At 62.3% G+C, this 20,309-nt stretch overlaps 1 protein-coding gene and 1 non-coding gene across 14 annotated transcripts in view; both read left to right on the top strand.

Moving 5' to 3' along the window:
- EP400 (E1A binding protein p400) overlaps positions 1–20,309 on the top strand; it is a 95,918-nt gene that overhangs the window by 58,813 nt on the left and 16,796 nt on the right. For 10 of the 13 annotated variants that reach the window (XM_058691539.1, XM_058691538.1, XM_058691543.1 and 7 more), the window contains 18 exons: positions 2,596–2,798; positions 3,119–3,288; positions 4,509–4,705; positions 7,752–7,863; positions 8,037–8,180; positions 11,428–11,568; positions 11,777–11,860; positions 12,199–12,333; positions 12,552–12,596; positions 12,676–12,829; positions 12,971–13,212; positions 13,322–13,495; positions 15,345–15,481; positions 15,599–15,655; positions 18,082–18,160; positions 18,308–18,558; positions 19,523–19,572; positions 19,647–19,756. In XM_058691539.1, coding sequence (XP_058547522.1) covers positions 2,596–2,798; positions 3,119–3,288; positions 4,509–4,705; positions 7,752–7,863; positions 8,037–8,180; positions 11,428–11,568; positions 11,777–11,860; positions 12,199–12,333; positions 12,552–12,596; positions 12,676–12,829; positions 12,971–13,212; positions 13,322–13,495; positions 15,345–15,481; positions 15,599–15,655; positions 18,082–18,160; positions 18,308–18,558; positions 19,523–19,572; positions 19,647–19,756 — 2,485 coding nt within the window. Of the gene's footprint in view, positions 1–2,595; positions 2,799–3,118; positions 3,289–4,508; positions 4,706–7,751; positions 7,864–8,036; positions 8,181–11,427; positions 11,569–11,776; positions 11,861–12,198; positions 12,334–12,551; positions 12,597–12,675; positions 12,830–12,970; positions 13,213–13,321; positions 13,496–15,344; positions 15,482–15,598; positions 15,656–18,081; positions 18,161–18,307; positions 18,560–19,522; positions 19,573–19,646; positions 19,757–20,309 lie in introns of all 13 variants that reach the window. The other 3 variants (XM_058691541.1, XM_058691545.1, XM_058691547.1) reach the window with 1 other exon arrangement.
- LOC131490672 (small nucleolar RNA SNORA49) lies at positions 4,153–4,283 on the top strand. Its single transcript, XR_009251183.1, has one exon. It is a non-coding gene; the product is annotated as a small nucleolar RNA SNORA49 (small nucleolar RNA).

Raw genomic sequence — 20,309 nt, forward strand, 5'->3', positions numbered from 1 at the left:
TGGTCACCGCGTGTTTCCAGTGGGGACGCAGTGACCTCCAGCAGCCTGGCTCGGGTGGGCCGTGCGGTCTCACCACCCTGAAACCCCCCGTGCTCTGCCTGTCCGCCCCTCCCCTCAGAGCCCGCCGGCCCCTTGGCTGCCCTGCCCTGCGTCCGGCAGTGGTGAGCGACCGCCCCGCTGCCCCCGTCCTCGTCACACTTCCGTGGCCGGTGTAGTGGGCTCGGGTCGCTCTGACGGGCGTGCGGTGGCGTCTCACGGGGGCCGTGATCTGCGCTTCCCTGAGGACGTGCGACACGGAGCCTCTCTTCGTGGCTTTTTGCCGCGTTCTGCGGAGAGGTGTCCGTTGAGGTCTTTGGCCCATCTGGTAAACGGGTTGCTCATCTTCTCGTTGTGTTTTAAGAGTTGTGTGTGTATTAGGACCGCAGTCCTTCATTAGCCATGTCTCTCACGGACCTCTTGTCTACGGCTCGTCTCCTCGTGATGCTGGCTTTCACAGGGCAGAGTGTTTGGTTTTAGCGGAGCCCAGCTGTGTCTCCTCTCGTGGTCATGCCTTTGGGGTTGGACCTGCAAAGTCCTGGCCAGCCCCGGTCACCCGGGCTCCCCCTGCGTCGTTCTGCAGGGGTGCCCCTGTCTGCGTCTCCTATTTACATCTACAGTCGGAGCTGAGCGAGTGCCAGTGAAGGGACCGGGTCTGTGTCTAGATTCAGTCTTCCCCAACCCGCACACCTGCAGCCCCGTGTTGCGGAAAGTCTTAAGATGCACACGAGCTAAAGAACGCAGCGAGCCCCGTGCTCCCGGAGCCCGTCCTCGGCAGCTGTCAGCATCTGCGCAGTCTCGAGTCACCCGTCTGCTGCCCTGGAGCAAGGCTGTCCTGAGACAGGTTCCAGACAAACATGATTTTGTCGCGCTCTGAAAGCAACACGGTCGCCTGATCACAGCTAAAAAAGGAGCCGTTCCTGATGTTGTTAAGTGCGTATTGAGCCTTCTCATTTTTGGTTGTCTCCTAAATCCTGTCTGTGTAGTTCAAGTCCGAATCTTGGCAGGGAGGTGCTCAGCGGTCGACCACTCTCTCTCTCTCGTGTGTCTTCCTTTTTTTTTTTTATTTTAATTTTTTTTTTTAACGTTTATTCATTTTTGAGAGACAGAGACAGAGCATGAGTCGGGGAGGGGCAGAGGGAGAGGGAGACACAGAATCCTAAGAAGGCTCCAGGCTCCGAGCTGTCAGCACAGAGCCCGACGCGGGCTCAAACTCCCAAACTACGAGATCGTGACCTGGGCCGGAGTCGGACGCTCGACGGAATGAGCCACCCAGGGGCCCCTGTCGTGTGTCTTCTGATCGGGTTCTGCCGCTTCCTCTTCTTTTTCCCCCCGCCGTGGACTGTTGGTTGAGGAGACCTGGGGGTTTGCCTTGTAGGACTTCGCACAGTCTGGATTTGGCGATGGTTCCTCGAGGTGTAACTGGACGTGTTACTTTGTTCTCTGTCTCGTCTGTAAATTGCTCGATCCAGAGGCTTGATCAAGCAAACGTGGGTTGTTGCTTTGGGGTTTTTGTTTGTGAGAACGGGGATGACCGTGAGTCCCGTTAGGAAACACGGGGTGTGCCATGCGTGCGTTTGCACACGGCTGTTGCTTCTTCCGGCAGCTTTGTCGCGAGAAGGTCTTTGCTCCACTGGGAGTGCTCAGGGGACTGTGCTGGCCTCTCTGGGGGTTCCGTCCCGTTCTCAGCACTGTGGTGGCATCCTCTCCATCCCTGTGGCTTTGCAGTGAGACTTGGTGTTGGGAGGCGTCCCTCCTCCAGCTTTGTTCTTGTTTGGTGTCGTGCGGGCTCTTCTGGTCGCTGCTTGCCCACGCTGACCTGGGGCCGAGGGTGCGGGCTGTCTGCAGACTGGCCGGCTGAGGTTTGCTTTGGGATCGCGCGGAGCCTTTAGGTCAGGAGCAGACGTGCTAGTCCTGTGGGCTCTTCCGACCGATGAACATGGAATTGGTTTCCGTTGTTTTAGCTCTTTGATTTTGTCCGTCAGGGTTTTGTTGATGGATGGCATTTTTGTTTACACACACACTTGGTGGCAAGTCCGGGACATTCATCTGGAGCTGCCCTCCCGGTGCGGGTGGCCTCCGGAGGCCGGAGGGGTGGTACGTGGCTGCTCTCTGCAGGGCCCTCTTCCTGCTGCGTCTGGCTTCCCTCCTGGTGGCACGGTGGCTCTGCGGGCTCTGGGGGTCACGTCCCCTCCCCCGGCCATCCAGGAGACATGGCACCTGCATCCCCAGATGGACACGTGCACTTCATAGAGAATGGGCTGTCCCTGTTCCTGCTCCTGAGACCTCGGGGTGCCCTGCACTGCTTGTTTCCGTCCGGGGGGCCCTCATTGGCCGGCCCTGGAGGGACCCACAGCCATGGTTGTTGTGACGGGTGGTGTGGGCCAGCAGCCACGTCACCCCCGTGGGGACTACAGTTAGGCACTCTGGCTTCTCTGGCAACTCGCTCTTAGAAGGTTCTGCCCGCTTCCTTCTTGAGCCTTTGCTTCCTGAGACAGGTGCTGCCCGGTAGGGACGCTGTGGGCACCACGTGTGACGCGTGTACCTTCCGCTTCTCAGGGTGGTGTGTGTGATCCCTCCGGTGGTGGCCGCGCCCCCCTCCTTGTGGGTGGCGAGGCCGCCGTCCCTCTACAGCCACAGGATGAGGGTCCTGAGGCACTGCCTGCGAGAGCACACGGCTCCCTACGCACAGCAGCTGCAGCGCATGACGGCCCTGCGCTCCCTGCGGTTTCCCGAGCTGAGATTGGTGCAGTTTGACTCAGGTACGAGAAGGCTCCCTTTTGCTCTGCTCCTTGGTTTCGGTTTCGGTTTCGGTTGTGTTTATTTTAAGAGCAGTGTGTGAGCGAGCGGGGGAGGGCGGTGAGGGTGGGTGGGGGGAGGAGAGAGAGTCTCCAGCAGGCTCCACCGGCAGCGCAGAGCCCAGCGCGGGGCTCGATCTCACCAGCTTGAGATGGTAACCTGAGTGGAGATCGAGAGTCGGACGCTCCGCCGACCGAGCTGCCGAGGCGCCCCAGCTCTGTTCGTGAGGTGGGGTTCCCTTGCCCTGGGTCGTGAGAGACTCTTGATGGCGTTAATTTCATAGGCAAGCTGGAAGCTTTAGCCATCTTACTTCAGAAGTTGAAATCCGAAGGACGTCGAGTGCTGATCTTGTCGCAGATGGTTCTCATGTTGGACATTTTGGAAATGTTCTTGAACTTCCATTATCTCACCTATATCAGAATCGACGAAAACGCCAACAGTGAGCAGCGGCAGGTAAGGAAGAAAAGATCTTCTCTGTTACAGCTTATGCTTCAGCGTCGTTACCCAGTTTCGCCAGTCTCTGCCCTGGTTTCTCAGAGCCGTGGCGGCCCTTCAGTAGGTCTTTAGCACATACACGCCGTTACTGGGCGTGTGCGGCCCGCTGGCTGTCTCAGCGTCAGGACAGGCGGCCCGCGGTCACGAGGAGCGGGTCGGTGGGCTCCAGGAAGCAGCGGGGAGTGGAGGTGCGGGCGCGGTCCCGACGCGGTGCACCCAGTGAGCGCCGTCTCGCGCGGCCTGCCCCTCCGTTACTCGCCAGGTCGGCTAAGCGTGTGTTGCTACAGCGGGCACAGCGAGACAGACGTGCTCGCGCGCTCCCGGCGGGCGTGAGGCCGTGCGGCTCTGTAGGAGACGGGTCGACAGTGTGGGCGTGCGCCTGCCCGGGTAATTCCGGGTGGAGGGCTCAGCCCTTCAGCGCCTCCCTCCCCTCCAGAGCGACACGCGCGTCCAGCCGTGCGATGGGTCGGCAGGTCGCGTGTGTGCCGTGGTGCTTGGTGGTGTCGTGAGCACGCGCTGTCCCCCGTGGGCTGGACGGCCAGGTCGTCATCGGAGCGTTTGGAACGGCAGTCGGGAGCACGGGAGAACGTTCCCGAGCGCCGGAAGGCCTGCCGCCGGATCGTGGAACGTGTCGGCCTCTTCGCGTGCTCCTGCGCCCACGGGGCTTCCTGCCTGTGCGCACGCTCGCTGAGGAGGGCCTAGGAGGAGTCGCGGCGCGGTGTTAACCGACGAGGTTTTTTGGCAGCGATGTCACAGGTCACACGTGGAATCTCTGGGAAGAAGAGGGGTCCCCGTAGCGGTCTCTCCGGGCCTGTCTTCCCACTCCCTCAGCCTTACTCCGGAGCCTTTTGCCGTGAAGTGCTCCGGCATTGCCTGAGGGTACAGGACCGAGCACACGTCCCTCCCCAGGAAGACTCTGTGTTCTCGTGGGGCCCACGGGTTGAGCCGACAGTGCCCGTCAGGTGGAGTCAGACATCTTCCTTTTCGTAAAAAAGCGAGGCTCGGTGTCCCGTGAGGAGTGTGCGGAGAGGTTTGTGGTGAGCGGTGGCCGCGTGCACGTGGCAGGAGCCGGGACGACCAGACGCTGGCTTCTAGCTGGCCGATGTCAGATCGCGCCCACGGCATCCGGCGTTTGCCGGGGGGCGGGGGGCTGACCCCAACATCTCACTTCATCTCAGGAACTGATGAGGAGTTTCAACAGAGACCGGCGGATTTTCTGTGCCATTCTGTCGACTCACAGCCGCGCCACAGGCGTGAGCCTGGTGGAGGCCGACGCGGTGGTGTTCTACGACAACGACCTGAACCCCGTGATGGACGCTAAGGCCCAGGAGTGGTGCGAGAGGATCGGGAGGCGCAAAGACGTGCACATCTACAGGTGAGGGCGGCGGTTGCCGTCAGCAAGCCGCCGAGCCCGGAGCGCGGGAGGCGCGGGGGCAGAAGCACCACATACACGGAGCTCGAGCGCACGCTACGGCTCGCACCCCGTGGTTCTGCTGTGGCGTTTGTTTTCCCTAGCGAGTTTATTTTGAGACGGAGCGCGCGACCACGCGCGAGAGGGGAAGGGGCGGGGAGAATCCTAAGCCGGCTCCACGCTCCGTGCGGAGCCCAACGCGGGGCTCCCTCCCAGTGACCCCCGGGTCGTGACCTGAGCTGAAATCAGAGTCGGGTGCTCAACTGGCCGAGCCACCTGGCGCTCCTTGTTTTCTCCAAGGCACTTTTCTGTTCGTGCTGCTTCGTTGTCTCTGTGCCCGTTTGCTCAGTTTGTGATCTGCTTGCTCAAGATCGTAACGGAGTTAGTTGCTTCGACGTAACGCGCTGTCCACGCCGTCCGTTCTAAGTATACCCGCCGCGCCTCACCTAGAGGGCCTGCGGGTTTCTCAGTTACCGTCAGGTGTGTCTGTCCTAGGACGGCTGCGGTATGCGTTACCCTCAAACGTGAGTGGTAACCGGCCAAGCCCGGAACGGAGGGAAGTGGAGAAGGTCCTACTCTGTATCTCTAAACTCCCGGCAGCATTTATCATACTTGCGTAGTGACAAGCGTCTGCGTCCCGTCACGCGTCCTAGGTCCTAGGCCGGGCGTGCCGGCACGCGACGGCCTTTCTCGGGTGCCCTGCCGCGTGTGTGCCGGCGTGCCTGCAGTGGCGGCCTGTGCACGGTGGTGGCGTGTGCGTGGCGCCGGTGTGCAGCCCCGTGGGGGCGGCCGGCCCGGGACTCGAGCCCGAGCCTGTGCCTGTAGCCTTCGCCGAAGCGGTCCTCCCGAGGCGGACGTTAAGGAGCCGTGTTGTTATGCTTCTGAAAGTCAGTGAGCAAGTGCTGCCTTTACAGATCTCATCCCTCGGAGATAGAAGCTGACGACGTTTTGGCGGATGTCTCTCCCACGTCTTTTTAACGTTTTCCGTGGCTCTTGCCAGCAGTCCCGTGTGAGAATCCCGTTTCTCTCATCGGCATCGGGAGCCTGTCTCCGTGCTGGTAACCGTGTGCGGGTTGCGTGAGTGACGTTTTCCTGGGTGATCTTTGCCTTGTCGTTGGCCCTGCGGCGGTCATGAGCCGGAAACGGGAGAACTGTTTTACTCTCGGTAACCGTCATCCGTGAACAGTCTGGAGCAGTCTCGGCAGCAAAGGTGCAGAGTGTGTAAGAACTGAGAAGAAAACCAAGACGCGGTAAGACCCGAGTAGCAGACTGTGCTGTGTCCTGGGACAGAAACACCTGGTGCATAAAAACGTGCTTTCCCCAGAGCAGTGTTGAAAAGTAACACAGTTTTAACCAAAGCCGTGGTCGTGTTTGCCTGTATTTGTTGCACGCACGTGCACGTGCAGTTGGATGAGGTCAGTCGGTTTTAAAGTACATTCGGAGGGCGCCTGGGTGGCTCAGTCGGTTGAGTGTCCGGCTTCGGCTCGGGTCATGATCTCACGGCCCGTGAGTTCGAGCCCCGGGCCGGGCTCTGGGCTGACAGCTCGGAGCCTGGAGCCTGCTTCGGATTCTGTGTCTCCCTCTCTCTCTGCCCCTCCCCGCTCACGCTCTGTCTTTCTGTCTCTCTCAAAAATAAATAAAAATGTCTAAAAAAATAAAGTTCATTTGGAGGGAAAGCTGGTAACAGCCAACAGAAATGCTGACGAGGGTTGCAGCAGAGAGGTGCGGGAGGAGGGGAGCAGTGAACGGTGCAGGTGTGAGCCTGTGGGGTGGGGGGTGGGGGGGGGGGGCGTCCAGCCTCACAGGAGCCTGTTCATTTAGTACATGTTGCTGACGCTGTGCTGACCGTGAGAAAGGTGCCTGCTTTATGGCCAGAACACCGCCCCCAGGGCTAAGCACGGAGGCGTGGAAGTGAGATGGTGGTCAGGATAGTTGAAGGGACAGTATCTGTGGCTTGAAGGGATAATTTTTGCCGGACGGGAAGCTCAGAAGGAAGGAAGGAAAGATAGACGTATTTGACTGCAGTCAAATGAAAACTTCAGTTTTGGGTTTGTCAAAAGATACCGTAGCAAAGCTGATGCCCAGATAACAGACTGGGGGGATCGTTGGCAATCTCATAGCAGACAGAGGGTCGGAAAGCTCTGACAAGGTGAGAAGTAAAGGAGCCTTTATTCAAGAAAGGCTGGGGGGGGGGGGGGGGCGGGGACCTGAGAATCCAAACCAGCCATTCCAGCTGCCCACACGTGGGATGGGCTTGGCAGGCGGAGGTCCGGTGGCCGCCTGTGTGATGGCCGTCCTCACGCACCCAGATGGGAGGCAGCGGTGGGCGAAGCTGCTGGCGGTGCTGGTGAAGGCCGCTCCCACCCGGAGTGGGGTCGTTGCTCTGTTCGGACAGCGATTTATCAAGGTCTGCTGAGCGGAAGGGTGTGCGTGCCCTCTGTTCCCAGCCTTACCCTCCAGGGGACCCCTGTGGTGCAGGCCGTTACTGTAGCTTGTTTATACGGCACCAAGCGGGAACCAGCAGATGCCCGTGCCCAGAGTACAGCCGTGCCCTGGCCATCGAACAGCCACCGGAACCGTTGCGGGGGGTGGGGGGGGGTCGTCCCTGCAGCACGTCACTCAGGAGGGAAGCATAGCGTAGAGAAGTGCGGGGCAGCAGACGCGGCCCGCCGTTGCGTGTGCACGTGACCGCGTGAGCGGCGTGCTCGCCAGGCTGTCGGCTCTGGGGGGTCGGGTGCTCCGTGTGAGGTTCCTCTGGGGGACCCGGGAGGACTTTTCTAGGTGGAGGCTGGAGGGGAAGAGGACAGAAGAGACCGCGGTCACGGAGGCGCGGGACCCTGTGCGGCAGGGGAGCGGACACAGGAGAGGTGGCCTTGGCCACCGTGTTAAGGCGCGCCCCGAGCACGTGCAGAGCCTTCCAGCCCCTGCCGAGCACCCGCATCCCAGCCGCTCGTGGCGTCATGCTTCCCGGTGGCCCCGTGCTCATCGTACGTGTTTGTCTGTCTCGTAGGCTTGTGAGCGGCAATTCCATCGAAGAGAAGCTGTTGAAAAATGGAACCAAAGACTTGATCCGAGAAGTAGCCGCTCAGGGCAACGATTATTCCATGGCATTCCTGACGCAGGTACCTGTCACTGGTGTGTGGTCCTCGCGCCTGCCACCTGGTGACGGGGCACGTGGGTTCACCACGGACGGGTGAGGGGTCGCCGGGCGGTTTCCCTGGTGACGTGGTCTGGCGCTCCGGTCAGGCACCGATGCGGGTCCCGTGTTGGACACTAACGTGTGTCTCGTGCACAGCGTACCATCCAGGAGCTGTTTGAGGTGTGCTCTCCCACGGACGACGCCGGCTTCCCGGTGAAGGCGGAGGAGTTTGTCGTCCTTTCTCAGGAACCTTCTGCCACGGAAATCATCGCGCCCAAAATTGCAAGACCTTTCATTGAGGTGAGGACAGATCCTCCTGGAGGTGTGACCCGGGACGTGCCCTGCCTGCTCTGTGGGCCCCCTCGCTCGGCCCCGGTGCACCCCTCCTGCCTGCTTTCTTTCCATTGCAGGCGCTTGGGCTGGAAAAGCAGGGAAAGGGAGCGGCGGAGAGGGTGGGGCCTCAGGCCCCTGCTGCCCAGCTCAGCAGCCATCCCTCTGCCCCTCTACCCCTCTGCTCTTCCCAAGCCGGACTGCCTCCCCCAGGCCGCAGCCGGCCGTTCGGTCTGCCCGTCCCCACGGTCTGCAGTCTCAGCCCCTCTGACAGGCGCCCCGTGTGTGCGAGCATAAAACGCACACCTGATTCTGGGGACGGTGCAAAGGAGAGCATAAATGATCTCGTTAATACCTTTTTATGTTGCTTACCGTTGAAATGGTAGTATCTGTGTATACTGGGCTGAATACGTTTTTAACTTAGCTAGAGGTTTCAGATGGCGCACGCGCTCATGTGCTGCTGTGTAGACCCCTTACAGACCCACTGTTGGGGCCACGTCTGTCCCCCCCCCCCCCCCCCCCCCCCCGCCCTGCCTCGTGAAGTGGTCTTGCTGCAGCGCCCCTGGGCGCCCCCTCCCCTCGGCCCGTCTTGGGAGGCCGTCCCCTGCTCCCCTCCTTCCTGGGTGTTGGTTTCCAGGCTCTCGACCTCGGAGGGACCCCCGTATCCTGGGCCTCTTCCCGCCCTTGCCTGCGATGTAAAGTGCACCGGTTCTCCTGTGGGGGCTCTCCGCCTGTGTTCCCATCCTTGTGCCCTTGGTGCCCTGAGAAATTTCCACTTGGTTATTGAGAAGTAATAAATGTGTGTGTTAAATCCTCAAGAGCTTGTAATGGAAGCAAGCGCCCCGCCCCAGGAACCCCCCACCCCCCCCCCGCCCCTGCTCAGAGACAAGCACTGTGTGCGGTTCCGGGAGTTTCCTACATACGATGTCCCCTGCGGGGACACCTTATAGCTCTTCATCTGGGGGACAGATAGATTGACCCCCTTCTTTCAAAGATCGGGGTTATTTGCACAAGGCTAAAAAAGAAAAACAGCATGAAAGAAAATAGATCTTGTCCATGAGGTAACCGTCTCGGCATTAAAACTCTTGATTGTGTCCTGGGAGAAAAATGAGGCGGGAAAGCATGTGTGCGGGAAACATGGTGTTTGGGGTGCCGTTGGCTTTGGGATGTGTGTGTGCCGCTCCGTGCGGTGCACAGGCTGACGCACACTTGCTGTTGAAACGTCCTTGTTGAACGTCTTGCTGTGTGTTGGCTGTGTTCTAGGTGGCAGGGATCTAGTGTCGAGTAAAAGACACAGTCTCCCCTCCCCATGAAGCTTGCATACCGGGAGAGGAGAGACTGAAGCACGCAGGCTCTCCCTGCTGAGGCGGAGGGCCCTGTGCAGGGCGGCTGATGCCCGGTGAGGAGTGCCATGGGCAGAGGGGTGGCCGGGGGTCAGGAAGGCGGTGAGGGGTGAGGGCAGTGAGGCCTCCCGGCTCTGTGCTGAGTCTGGATCGTAGGGGCCAGGGCACAGGCTGATGGGAGCGGCATGGCCCCGTGAGAGCAGGAGGTACTGGGGGGGCTTTTGAAGGTGAAATGAGCGTGGGGGTCTGGGGGAGGCCCCTGTCGGTGTGCTGAAGTGAGCAGCCGGCACCTTGGGCTTCCCGGCACCTCTCCAGTGGGCGTGGTGCTCTTCCGGGGACTGGCGCGGGAACATGGCTCTCAGCGGAAGTTGTGATAAAGTACGAGAACGTATGGCAAGTATGCACGTCATAAAGAGCTTGAGAGGGTGCTACAGGGAAGGCACCCCGGGGACCGCCTGCCTCCTCACCACTCCTGTCCCTGAGGGCGGCTCGCTCTTCTGACCCCTGACCACCCTGGTGTCTGTGTGGGCCTGGCCTCTGGTTCTGGGTCACGGTGGTTCCCGTGTCTCCCAGCGATTGTGACTTCATCAGGTCCACTGTGGGACCGTGTGACTGTGTTTTGAGCCCTGCATCTGTATTTTCTCCGTGTCTCTTGGCAGACACCCTAACTGCATCTTGGGGTGGGGCCCCTGGGTCATCAGTGAGCATGTGACTAGCAGGTGCCACTGGCAGTTTTCCAGACTGGCCGAGCCGACCTATGCTCTGTTGGCTGCATGGGACCTGAGGCGTGGGGGTGTCGTTCCGGCCGTGTGCTGGCGGATGTGGGCCGTGTCTCTGGTGTTGTGTCGCTGCTGTCGGCCCATGAATTTGTGGACCTCCGTGTGCTCCCTGGCAGGGCAGGCACTTTTTTGTGAAGTGCCTGTTCATGTCCTTCTCCCTTTTTTGTGTTAACTGGGTTATTTCTTTTTCTTAGTGGTTTGTTGGCACTTTTTATGTGCTCTGGGTGAATCTGTAAAATACCTTTGTGCATTCTGTGGTTTGGTCATCTTTCAATGAGCAGAAACCCTGGGTCCTGAAGCCAACCAGTAGCCCGTCTTTATCATGGTTGGGGCTTAAAAAACATTCTCTTTACCCTGGGTCGTTTTACCCTGGGTTGTCTGGACGTCCTCTTTCGTTTTCTTGTAGGTGCTTCAGTGGTCTTCATATTTAGATGTGCGATCTGGAATGATTTCTGTATTGTGTGAGGTCAGGTAACATTTTAAACTGCAGATTTTGCCAGATTGCCAAGAAAAGAGGTTATACAGTTGGTAATCGATACCCCGAAACCAGAGACTGTGGGCTCATGTCCGATGCACCAGCATGCCCATCCACACCCACCCCTGTCAGGCGTGAGCTCCTTGCTGTGGGAAGGCGCCTCCTTCCTCTTGCTTGGTTTCTTGATCTGTGGTGATGCTGACCGTCTCACACGCCTGTCGTCTGTGTTACCTTTTCTGTGGGCTTGGTTTTGGCAGCTGCGGCGTAGGGTTGTTTGTCCCCCGTTCGTGCTGCGGAAGGGTTGTCGTTCATCTGAGCCGTGGCCGTGCCGGGTGCCGGTTGCCGGTTACGAGGTTGAACGAGGTGCCCCGCGCTTCTGTGTTCTCAGGGCCGGGGAGCTTTGTGGTGTGGCAGCGCTCGGCCCTTCGCTGGGGCTTGCTGTCTGCCGTGGCCGTGAGCCGCTCGTGTTCATTGCCCTCCTCTGTCACGCTTAGTTTTCCGTCACCGCAGGGAGGCTCCGTGTGCGGCACAGGCGTGTCGGCATTTATGCAGGGCCGCTCCTTTTCAAAACGCTTTTATTTAAAAACACCTGAAAGTAATTTAAACGGTAATTTCTTTAGGCCCTCAAGAGTATCGAGTACCTGGAGGACGATGCCCAGAAACCCGAGGAGGAAGCGGTGCCAGGGTCGCCCGACGGCGACGGCCCAGGGTGGAAGGAAGAGCCATCGCAGCTGGAGGAGTTAGCAGACTTTATGGAACAGGTCTGGACGCTTTCTCTTCTGTGCTCCCACTCACTTAGTTTCCGGACACCTAGACGTTTCAGCGCTTGACCCTTTCGTGATGTTTTCCACGGTCACTGTGACAAAGAATGATCCTTTTCTCGACCCAGGTGTTGGCGGGGGGTTATATAAGGACCTTCGCCTTTCTGATTTGCTGTTAACTCCGTTCAAAACGTGATTTTTGAAACAGCTTACACCTATTGAAAAGTATGCCCTGAATTACCTGGAGTTATTCCACACGCCCGCTGGCCCGGAGAAGGAGGGCAACGGCGAGGTAAGGGCAGGTGGGCGGGCTTCTGGTCCCACCACCCACGAGGGCCTCGGCTTCAGAGGCAAATTCAGCCTGAAGTAAAGGGACTTGCCAGGAAGTCAGGGAATGAAAATCCAACCCACCGGTGTGGAAAGAGACAAAAAGGAAGTCTTGGGAAACCCCAGGGAACGCTTCTCATTCGACCGGAAGTCGCTTGATGCCGGCTGGGTCGGAGGGCTAGGTGTTGGGGGCGGGGAGGGGTCCGGAGAGCCCGCGGCCGGAGAGGGGCTCGGCCGGTGACGCGGCGAGCCGGGCCGCGGCGTCGGGAGTCCCAGAGCCCCCGTGTGCGGTCTCCCCGCCAGGACGCCGTGCTGACCGCCGTGACCGAGTGGGAGGCGCGGAACGCCAGGGCCCAGCGGGAGAGGGAGGCGCGGGCGCTACAGGAGCAGGAGCACGAGCAGCTCCTCACCTACACGAGGGAGGACGCCTACAGTGCGGTACGCGGGGCGCGGGCTGCGGGGCGCTGCTGCCGGGCCGGGCCCTTCTCTGTTCCCGTGGCCGCTGCGGGAGGCCTGACCCTCGGCTGCAGGTGTCTGCTTCCCGCGGGCTTCTCCCCGAGTGCGGTCAGGGCAACGTCACCGGCGCAGGGTAGACGGTTGGTGGCCTGTGGCTGCGTCTCGGACCGGGTCGCCCTGAGCCTGCCCCTCACCCGCAGGAGTACGTCTGTGAAGGTGCCGACGGGCAGATGGAGGTCATGCCGGTGAGTGCCGGTGCCCCTGTGCGTCGGGGCGGCCGCCCTCCCGGAGCCGCGCGGCTCAGGCTCTCCCTCCTGTGCGCAGCTCTGGACGCCGCCCACGCCCCCCCAGGATGACAACGACATCTACGTGGACCCGGTCCTGTGTCTCACGTACGAAAGCACGCCCATCCCGGAGTCCAAGCTGCCTCCCGTGTACGTGAGGAAGGAGCGCAGGCGCCACCGCACGGACCCGTCAGGTGCGCCCGCGGCCCCGCTTGGCGTGGAGGCGGGAGGGTGGGTCCGTCTCCGCCAGCGGCTCCGTGGTGACCGCCCCTCGCCCGCGGAGGCGCGGTCTCCCGTCGGGTCGGCCGCCTGGCTGACGAAGGCCCTCCGTGCAGTCGCAGGCAGGAAGAAGAAGCAGCGCCACGGGGAGCCCGTCGTCCCTCCGCGCTCGCTGTTCGACCGCGCGACGCCCGGCATGTTGAAAATGCGGCGGGAAGGGAAGGAGCAGAAGAAGAACATTCTGTTGAAGCAGCAGACGCAGTTTGCCAAGCCTCTGCCAACGTTTGCCAAACCCGCGGCCGAGTCGGGCCCGGACAACCCCGAGTGGCTCATCAGCGAGGACTGGGCGCTGCTGCAGGTGAGCGCGGGGCCCCTCTGGCCCACGTCCCGTCGCCGTGCTCCCTTGGGAGAGGGCGCGAGCCGGCCGGTGGGTCTCGCTGACCCGTGTCGCCTGGAACGTCCTCTAGGCCGTGAAGCAGCTCCTGGAGCTACCTCTGAACCTCGCCATCGTGTCCCCGGCCCACACGCCCAACTGGGACCTCGTCAGCGACGTGGTCAACTCCTGCAGCCGCACCTACCGCTCTTCCAAGCAGTGCCGGAGCCGCTACGAGAACGTGCTCATTCCGAGGGAGGAGGGCAAGGTGAGCCCCCCCCCACTACCCCCCCCCCCCTTGCACCCACGGGACTCCGGCCCCCGGCTCCGCGGAGCCTGGCGAGGCGGGTCGCCTGCGCCGTCCCTGGCGTGCACCCACGGCTCTGCCTTCACGGCCGCCATCGGTGCAGGCCACGGTCCCGCACCTGGAAAGTTCCGTGTGCCGTCCGCAAGCTTGGCCCACCTTCGTCTCTTTTCCTTTCCTTTCCTGAGAAGGTGTCGGGTGAATCCAGAGCCTTTCTTTGGCTCCGTTGGCTCTCCCTCAAGAGTCTGTCGGTGTCTTCCCCGCCGGGTCATTGCCGTGCTCCCACCGGGCCCATTGGCTGCCACGGTGGCAGGACCGGTTCTGGACCCCCGTCCCGCCGACTGTGCGTGGCACGTGCGGAACGCACAGCGGCCAGGTGCTTGGCGTCTTTCCTGAGAAGCCGGCTGTGGCGGCGGCCTGACCTCTCCCCGCCCTACCCCCAAGAGCCGGCTGTGCGGACGCGCGTCCGCCTACACGCTTTTTCTCGTTCCTTGAGCCGAGCGGGCTTCTCTCCGTCATCTGCTGTCTTCACCGCCTCCCGTCTTGCCGCTCGCCCGTTTGCGTCCCGTCTGCCTCCCTTCCGGAGAACGTCCCAAGGCCTGCGCCCATGCTGACCCCACAGGGCACGTGCAGCAGAGGCCCACGCGGTCCTCGGATGAAGGGTGAAAATCACTCTATCGTCTCCGTGTTCGTTTTTCTAGAAACGTCCGTCTCAGGGCATTCGTTTGCTTTTTGTTTAAGAACAAAAATACGGACGGGTGTTTTTCACGGCACCTGTGGTGCCTTCACCGACGAGACCTCGCACAATCTCGTGTCGGGTCTGATGTGTTGGAAGCGCTACAGCCGTAGCGTTAACGCGGGAAACGCGATGCTGGCGCTTTGTTTTCCTTTGTCACACGTGAAGTTAACCCCTAGGAGAAGACAAAACACCTGTCGGGCACGAAGGTGACGTTCCGAACGCACCGTAGGCAGCGTGCGGAGGGCCGCGTGTGGGGCGCAGACTCCGCCTGGAGGGTGGCGCTCACAGACGCGGGGCGGCGGCGGCGGCGTGTTGGGTGGAGCCGGGTGGGAGCGGAGCCCCTTCACCACCTGCCACGGCCGCTGGTGTTCTCGTGACGTACCTGGTCCCCAGCCTGCTCTGCCTTTCTTCCTTCCCCGTACGGTGACGTGGGAGATGAGGTCCCGCGTTCGGGGCCTTCCCGCGCCCGTCTTGTCGTTCTGGCTTTCCTCTGATGCCGCCCTGCTCGATTTAATGGCGTCACTCAGACGACGCAGGGAGGTGCCCGTGCACCGCGTCTCCCAGCACGGCGCTTACTGTGGAGGGGTCTCGGTTCCCGTCCCACACGCTGTGTGTGACTCCCGGTGGCAGGGCGGTCGGAGCCTGGAGCCGCAGAGGACGGTCCCAGAGAGCCCTGCTTGGTTTAACTGTAGGACACGTGAAGGGGAAGGTCGCCAGCCACACACAGTGCCGGAAGCCCCCGAGAACAGGCTCCAGACACCCGCACGCGCCTCTCTCCTCTGTGCGTGCGGGCGGAGGTCTGCCGTGGGGGCAGCCACACCGGCCCCGCCTCACGCGACGCCTGCGACCGCGGGCGCCTTGCCCAGCGGCCGTCCCAGCGGAAGGGGAGTCCTCCCTCCGCGGGGCTCACATGAGCAGGCGCGTGGAGAGGCCTGGAGAGGCCTGAGGACCCGCAGCCGGCGGGTGGCAGTGCCGCCTCGGGAAGGAGGACCCACGCGCGATCTGGGAGGCCTAGCGCCAGGCCTCCGAATCAGCCGCCGCCCGCCTGACGCGCTGTCCTCGACTTTGTCTCAGAGTAAGAACAACCGTCCCCTGCGCACGGGCCAGATGTACGCCCAGGACGAGAACGCCACGCACACCCAGCTGTACACGAGCCACTTCGACCTGATGAAGATGACGGCCGGGAAGAGGAGCCCCCCCATCAAGCCTCTGTATGCTCCCCGAGCTCCCCTTCCCGCCCGTGACGGAGCCAGTGTGCGCGGCCTGCCGCGAGCATCCTCCCGCAGGCGGTCCTCGCTGGTAACCGTCGTCTCCTTTCTGTGCTGCAGGCTCGGCATGAATCCCTTTCAGAAAAACCCCAAGCACGCCTCCGTGTTGGCAGAAAGGTATTTTTGTATCTGTGACACGTTTTCGTTATGTGAAATGTCTTTGTTTTCACGTTCCCTTCGACTCAGCACGGTCAGTGAATCGTGCAGACGACGCGTCCGGGCGGTGGCTGGTTATCTCCAGCGACTGCCCGCGTGGCGTTCCCGTGACAAGAGTCTGTCCCTGCCTGCAGCCTGCGGGGTACGCTGGCGGACGGGCAGGGCAGCGGTAGGGGCTTTGTCCTCTCTCAGCCGTACCCGCCTCTATCCTGGCATACGTCGTGTTCTGCCTGGAAAGTTGCCCCGGGCGTCGGGGCGAACGTACCTGCTCTGTGAGTGAGCAAAAGAGAACCAAGGACGGACCGGAGGGCGTGGGCAGGGAGACGCGCGGTTACGAGTGAGCAGGGGCGGTGAGGCCAGGTCGGGGTCTGCGTGCGGCTGTCCGGGTGTTCGGCGCAGGCTCCCCTTGCTTTCTGAGCGTTGGACGGTTTATGACGAGGGAGCATGTGTCTAGATGAAGCCTGGGTGCCCACCTGGGCCCAGCCTTCCTGGTTGTCCAGGCGACGGTCTGCAGCATACCACGGGCCCTGCTTCCTCCTTACCCACTGTCAGCGTGGTCCCGAGCTGGCCCGTCTCCCCTGAGGCCCCGGCAGCCCATCCTGGCCGCTCTGCGGGCCTGGCCTCCGCAGGATGCTCCCCGCCTCCTGGTCCCAGGACGGTTTCCCTGAATGTCCGCATGGCCGGCGCCCGGGCCCCCCCTCGCACACCACCTTTCCCCCCTTGCCGACAGTCAGACCGTGGTCCTTTGTGTTTCTTCACAGTGCAGACCGCCTCCGCCTTCTGTACTCGAGTTGTGTAGCGCCCGTGTGTCTGTGGACGTAGGGGTTCTGGGGTCTGGGTTACAGAGCTGGCACGCGGTATGTGTTTGTAGATTAAATTAGCGGATTGATCCCCGCGACGGACCATTTACTGACACGCTGTGTGCCTGGCGCTGTGCTGGGCCCAGCGGTTCGTCAGCGAGCAGAAGGGCACGTTCTTACCTTGTTTGGTGTGCCTGCAACAAACTCAGACTGATCTTATGGAGGTGGAAGGTCTGTCCCACAGACAGACGGCATGAAACAGCCCGGCAGAGGGGACCGGGGGTGCTCCTGCTGGATGTCGCTCCGATGCGAGGGCATGTCAGGTCACCCATCGTGGGGCTGAGGGAGACGGGTTACGAGGCAGGTCTGCAGGACGAGCACAAGGGGGCCCGGGTGGCTCCGAGGTAGGGGAGCGGGGCAAGCGGGGAGGTGGGCATTTCGGGGGTGCCCGGGCGGACGAGGCTGTTCAGTGTGAAGGCCTGGCTGGGGTGAGGCAAGCACTGGCCCGGGGGTCTTGGGGGCTCAAGTTAGTTTCTGTGTCTGGCTCAGGTCAGAGGAACGGGCCCCGTGTAGACAGGGCTAGAAGGTGGGGGGGAGGGGAGAGGAGAGGCCGGCATGCGGGCCCGCAGCTGGCTGTCCTCTCGGAGTCTCGTGGCAGCGGAGGGTGAGGGTCCGCAAGGAGCCGGGGCCGGGCCAGTGGCCCAGGGGAGGACGAGCTGTGGGGGCCCCGCCTGGAGCCGGCTGGCCCAGGGAGCCCTGTGTGCAGGAGGGACCACCGCCAGAGGAAGGCCCAGGTGATCACGTGAGAGCAGGGGCAGGGCGGTGGGATCTGGTGAGACGTCCCGAGCGGGCTGGCACGAGCATGGGGGCGGTGAGGGGCTGACGTGCAGGGGCACCCGATAGGTGCGGCACGGCCCGGGCCCTGCTAGGGAAGGCCCAGAAACGGGGAGGGCGTCCTTGAGGCTTGAAACAAAGCTGGACTCTCTGTGACAGCAGGCGTCGAGGAGATGGGGAGGGAATAGTAACTGGGGGGCACCCCCCCAGGAGCAAGGGCTCAGGATGGGGAGGGCTCTGAGGGGGGGCCCACCCTCCCCCTGGGCTCCCCCTGGGCTCCCCCTGGGCTTTGCCGGTCAGCCTGGAGCCATTGGGAGGCCAGCCGGGGGTGTGGGCGGCGCTAGGCCCTGATGTTAGTTGTCGTGGACACAGGGGGACATCTGGGGGGCCGGAGTGGGGCCTGGGGACACAGGGCTACTGATGGCTCTGCTGGTTGGGGGAGGGGAGGCCCGCCTGGAGCAGGTGGTTAGCCGTGGGGCGCACGCACACGTTTCAGTCCCCCGATGTACCGGGCACTGTACCGGCTGCCGCTGTGGTAGACCAGACCTGCCTCCTGGAAGGTTCTCTGTGGAAAGGGAACGGGAGACGTGGTCTTGGGACGACTCCTGCAGCTTTTTTTCTTGCGAGGGGGCTTGGCCAGAGCGGCCTCCTGGCACCTGGCTGCTCAGGCGGTGAGAGCCCCCTGCCTTTCTGGAGTACTCCGGTCCCCCCGAGCGTGTCCGTTTATCTTCCTCATCTGCTTTTGTGTTTCAGCGGCATCAACTATGACAAACCGCTGCCTCCCATTCAGGTTGCATCTCTTCGAGCAGAGCGTATCGCCAAAGAGAAGAAGGTGTGGATGCCGGGGCCCCCGGGTGGGGCCAGGGTGGGGGGGCGTGGGGGGCGGGCTCCTCCCCACGGCTCCGCTCCTCTCCTCTCCTCTCCTCTCCTCTCCTCTCCTCTCCTCTCCTCTCCTCTCCTCTCCTCTCCGCCTCTGCAGGCGTTGGCCGATCAGCAGAAGGCACAGCAGCCACCCGTGGCGCAGCCCCCGCCGCCCCCACCGCAGCCGCAGCCCCCGCCGCCCCAGCAGCCACCCCCGCCTCTGCCCCAGCCCCAGGCAGCGGGTGGCCAGCAGCCCCCAGGGCCACCGGCCGTCCAGCCGCAGGCCCAGGCGCAGCCCCAGGCACAGCCCGCGCAGCCCCCGCCGAAGGTGCCCCCGGCCATCACGACAGTGGGCAGCGCCGCCGTGCTGGTGAGGGGACACCTCTCCCTGGAGACGGGGTCGGTGCGGAGGGTCTGTTTAGACACAAGCACGGCTTACTCAGGAGGCGGAAGGCCCAGCTTTGCCCCGGCGGGAGCGTGCAGCCACAGGGGGCGCCCTCAGCCGCGCTCCGCCCGCGCTGGGCTCCGTGGCTGGGCTGTCGGGCAGGGTAGGAGGTGGGGGCCGCCGGGAAGTTTGGGGCTGGGCCGAGTGAGGTGTCGCTGTGAGGGCCCACGGAGGCACGGGGGCCATTGGTGTCACCATGCAGACTCCCTTGTCCCGACCCTCGCGCCTTGCCTCGGTGCCCGTGTGGGCGTGTTCCCGCACACACGTGCGCACGGGTCTCCGGTGCCCGTCAGGGAGAGGGGTACAGTGACGCACGGAACAGGGAAAGAAAGGCTGACTCGTGATCCCACATGTCCTGTGCTGCTGTCATTGTGCTCCGGTGTGCTCCTCACCGTGTGCGCCCACGTGGCCTGTCCCCATGCGGTGTGGACACTGGAGTCACACGTGGGGAGAACGCCTGGACCTTTTTGGGAAGCGCCACTGCCGGGCGTGGGGGTCGTGGGTCCTCGTCTGTAGCTGCGTCCGCTGTGGTGGGCTTGTCGCGTGACCTGGACGGTTCCTCCGTCAGAAGGCTCACTCGCTCACGGAGCCCCTGCTCCCGTGGCCCCAAGGGCACAGTGGTGGGTGGTTGGGGAGGGACTCTGTGTGCGGCCCTTGTGACGGCAGTCTGCGGGCAGAGAGTGGGCAGCAGCTAGCATGGAGCCTCGGGCTTGGCGATGGTGGGGGTCGGGACGGCTGGTGTGGCCGGGGCCCCGGAGGAAGGGGGCAGGAGTCGGCCGTGGGGCTGTGGAACTAGGCACGCGTTTGGATGATTCCGATGAAGTGGAAACACTCGGGGGTTTGACGCAGGGAAGAATTTGTCCTGAAATCCAGATGCTTTTGCTTTCGGCAGGCGGGAGCCATTAAAACATCCGTCACGGGGACAAGCATGCCCACAGGTAAGGGGTCAGAGACGCCCCCGTGAGAACTCCCTGCATCCCCGTGCTCCTGCCTCACAGGTCTCTCCCCTCAGGCACAGTGAGTGGAAACGTCATCGTGAACACCATCGCGGGCGTCCCTGCCGCCACCTTCCAGTCAATTAATAAGCGTCTCGCTTCACCAGTGGCACCGGGAGCCTTGACCGTGAGTTGTCCCTGCGCACGGGTACCTTCGGTAGCACGTGTGACTTAGGACCCCGCGGAGCTTGTTTGTATTTATTTATTGTTTTAAAATAATCTTTACACCGAATGTGGGGATTGAACTCACAGTCCCAAGATCAGGGGCCGTACTGACTAAGCCAGGGGTTGCCCCAAAAGTTGTCTGCTTTTTAAAGAAATATCCCAGTGGGGCAGAAAGTTCCGACCCAGCTTGAATTTCCTAAGATGATGTAAGTGTTCAGGGAACGGCGTCTGCGGTGTGCTTGCTGAGGGCGTGTGTTGAAATCCCTGTAGCGGTTGTGGGAGGAGAAAGGCGGGTCGTGAGGCTGGGTCGCAGACTCCACTGATGGGGGCGCCTCATGTACCGTGACAGATTTGCTTGGGGGGACGTGGGGCCTCAGAGATGGCCACTCTTGGGGGAACCGTACAGGTGGGCATGCGAGGGCCAGGTGGGGTGCGAAGCGCAGGAGGCGTGGTCAGCTCGTGGGGCGGCCAGACCTGTGCGTGGGAAGCGGGCAGAGGGAAAGCCGTGGGGCCGT

The sequence above is a fragment of the Neofelis nebulosa genome, chromosome 11 (assembly GCF_028018385.1).
Source record: "Neofelis nebulosa isolate mNeoNeb1 chromosome 11, mNeoNeb1.pri, whole genome shotgun sequence".
Taxonomy (NCBI): domain Eukaryota; kingdom Metazoa; phylum Chordata; class Mammalia; order Carnivora; family Felidae; genus Neofelis; species Neofelis nebulosa.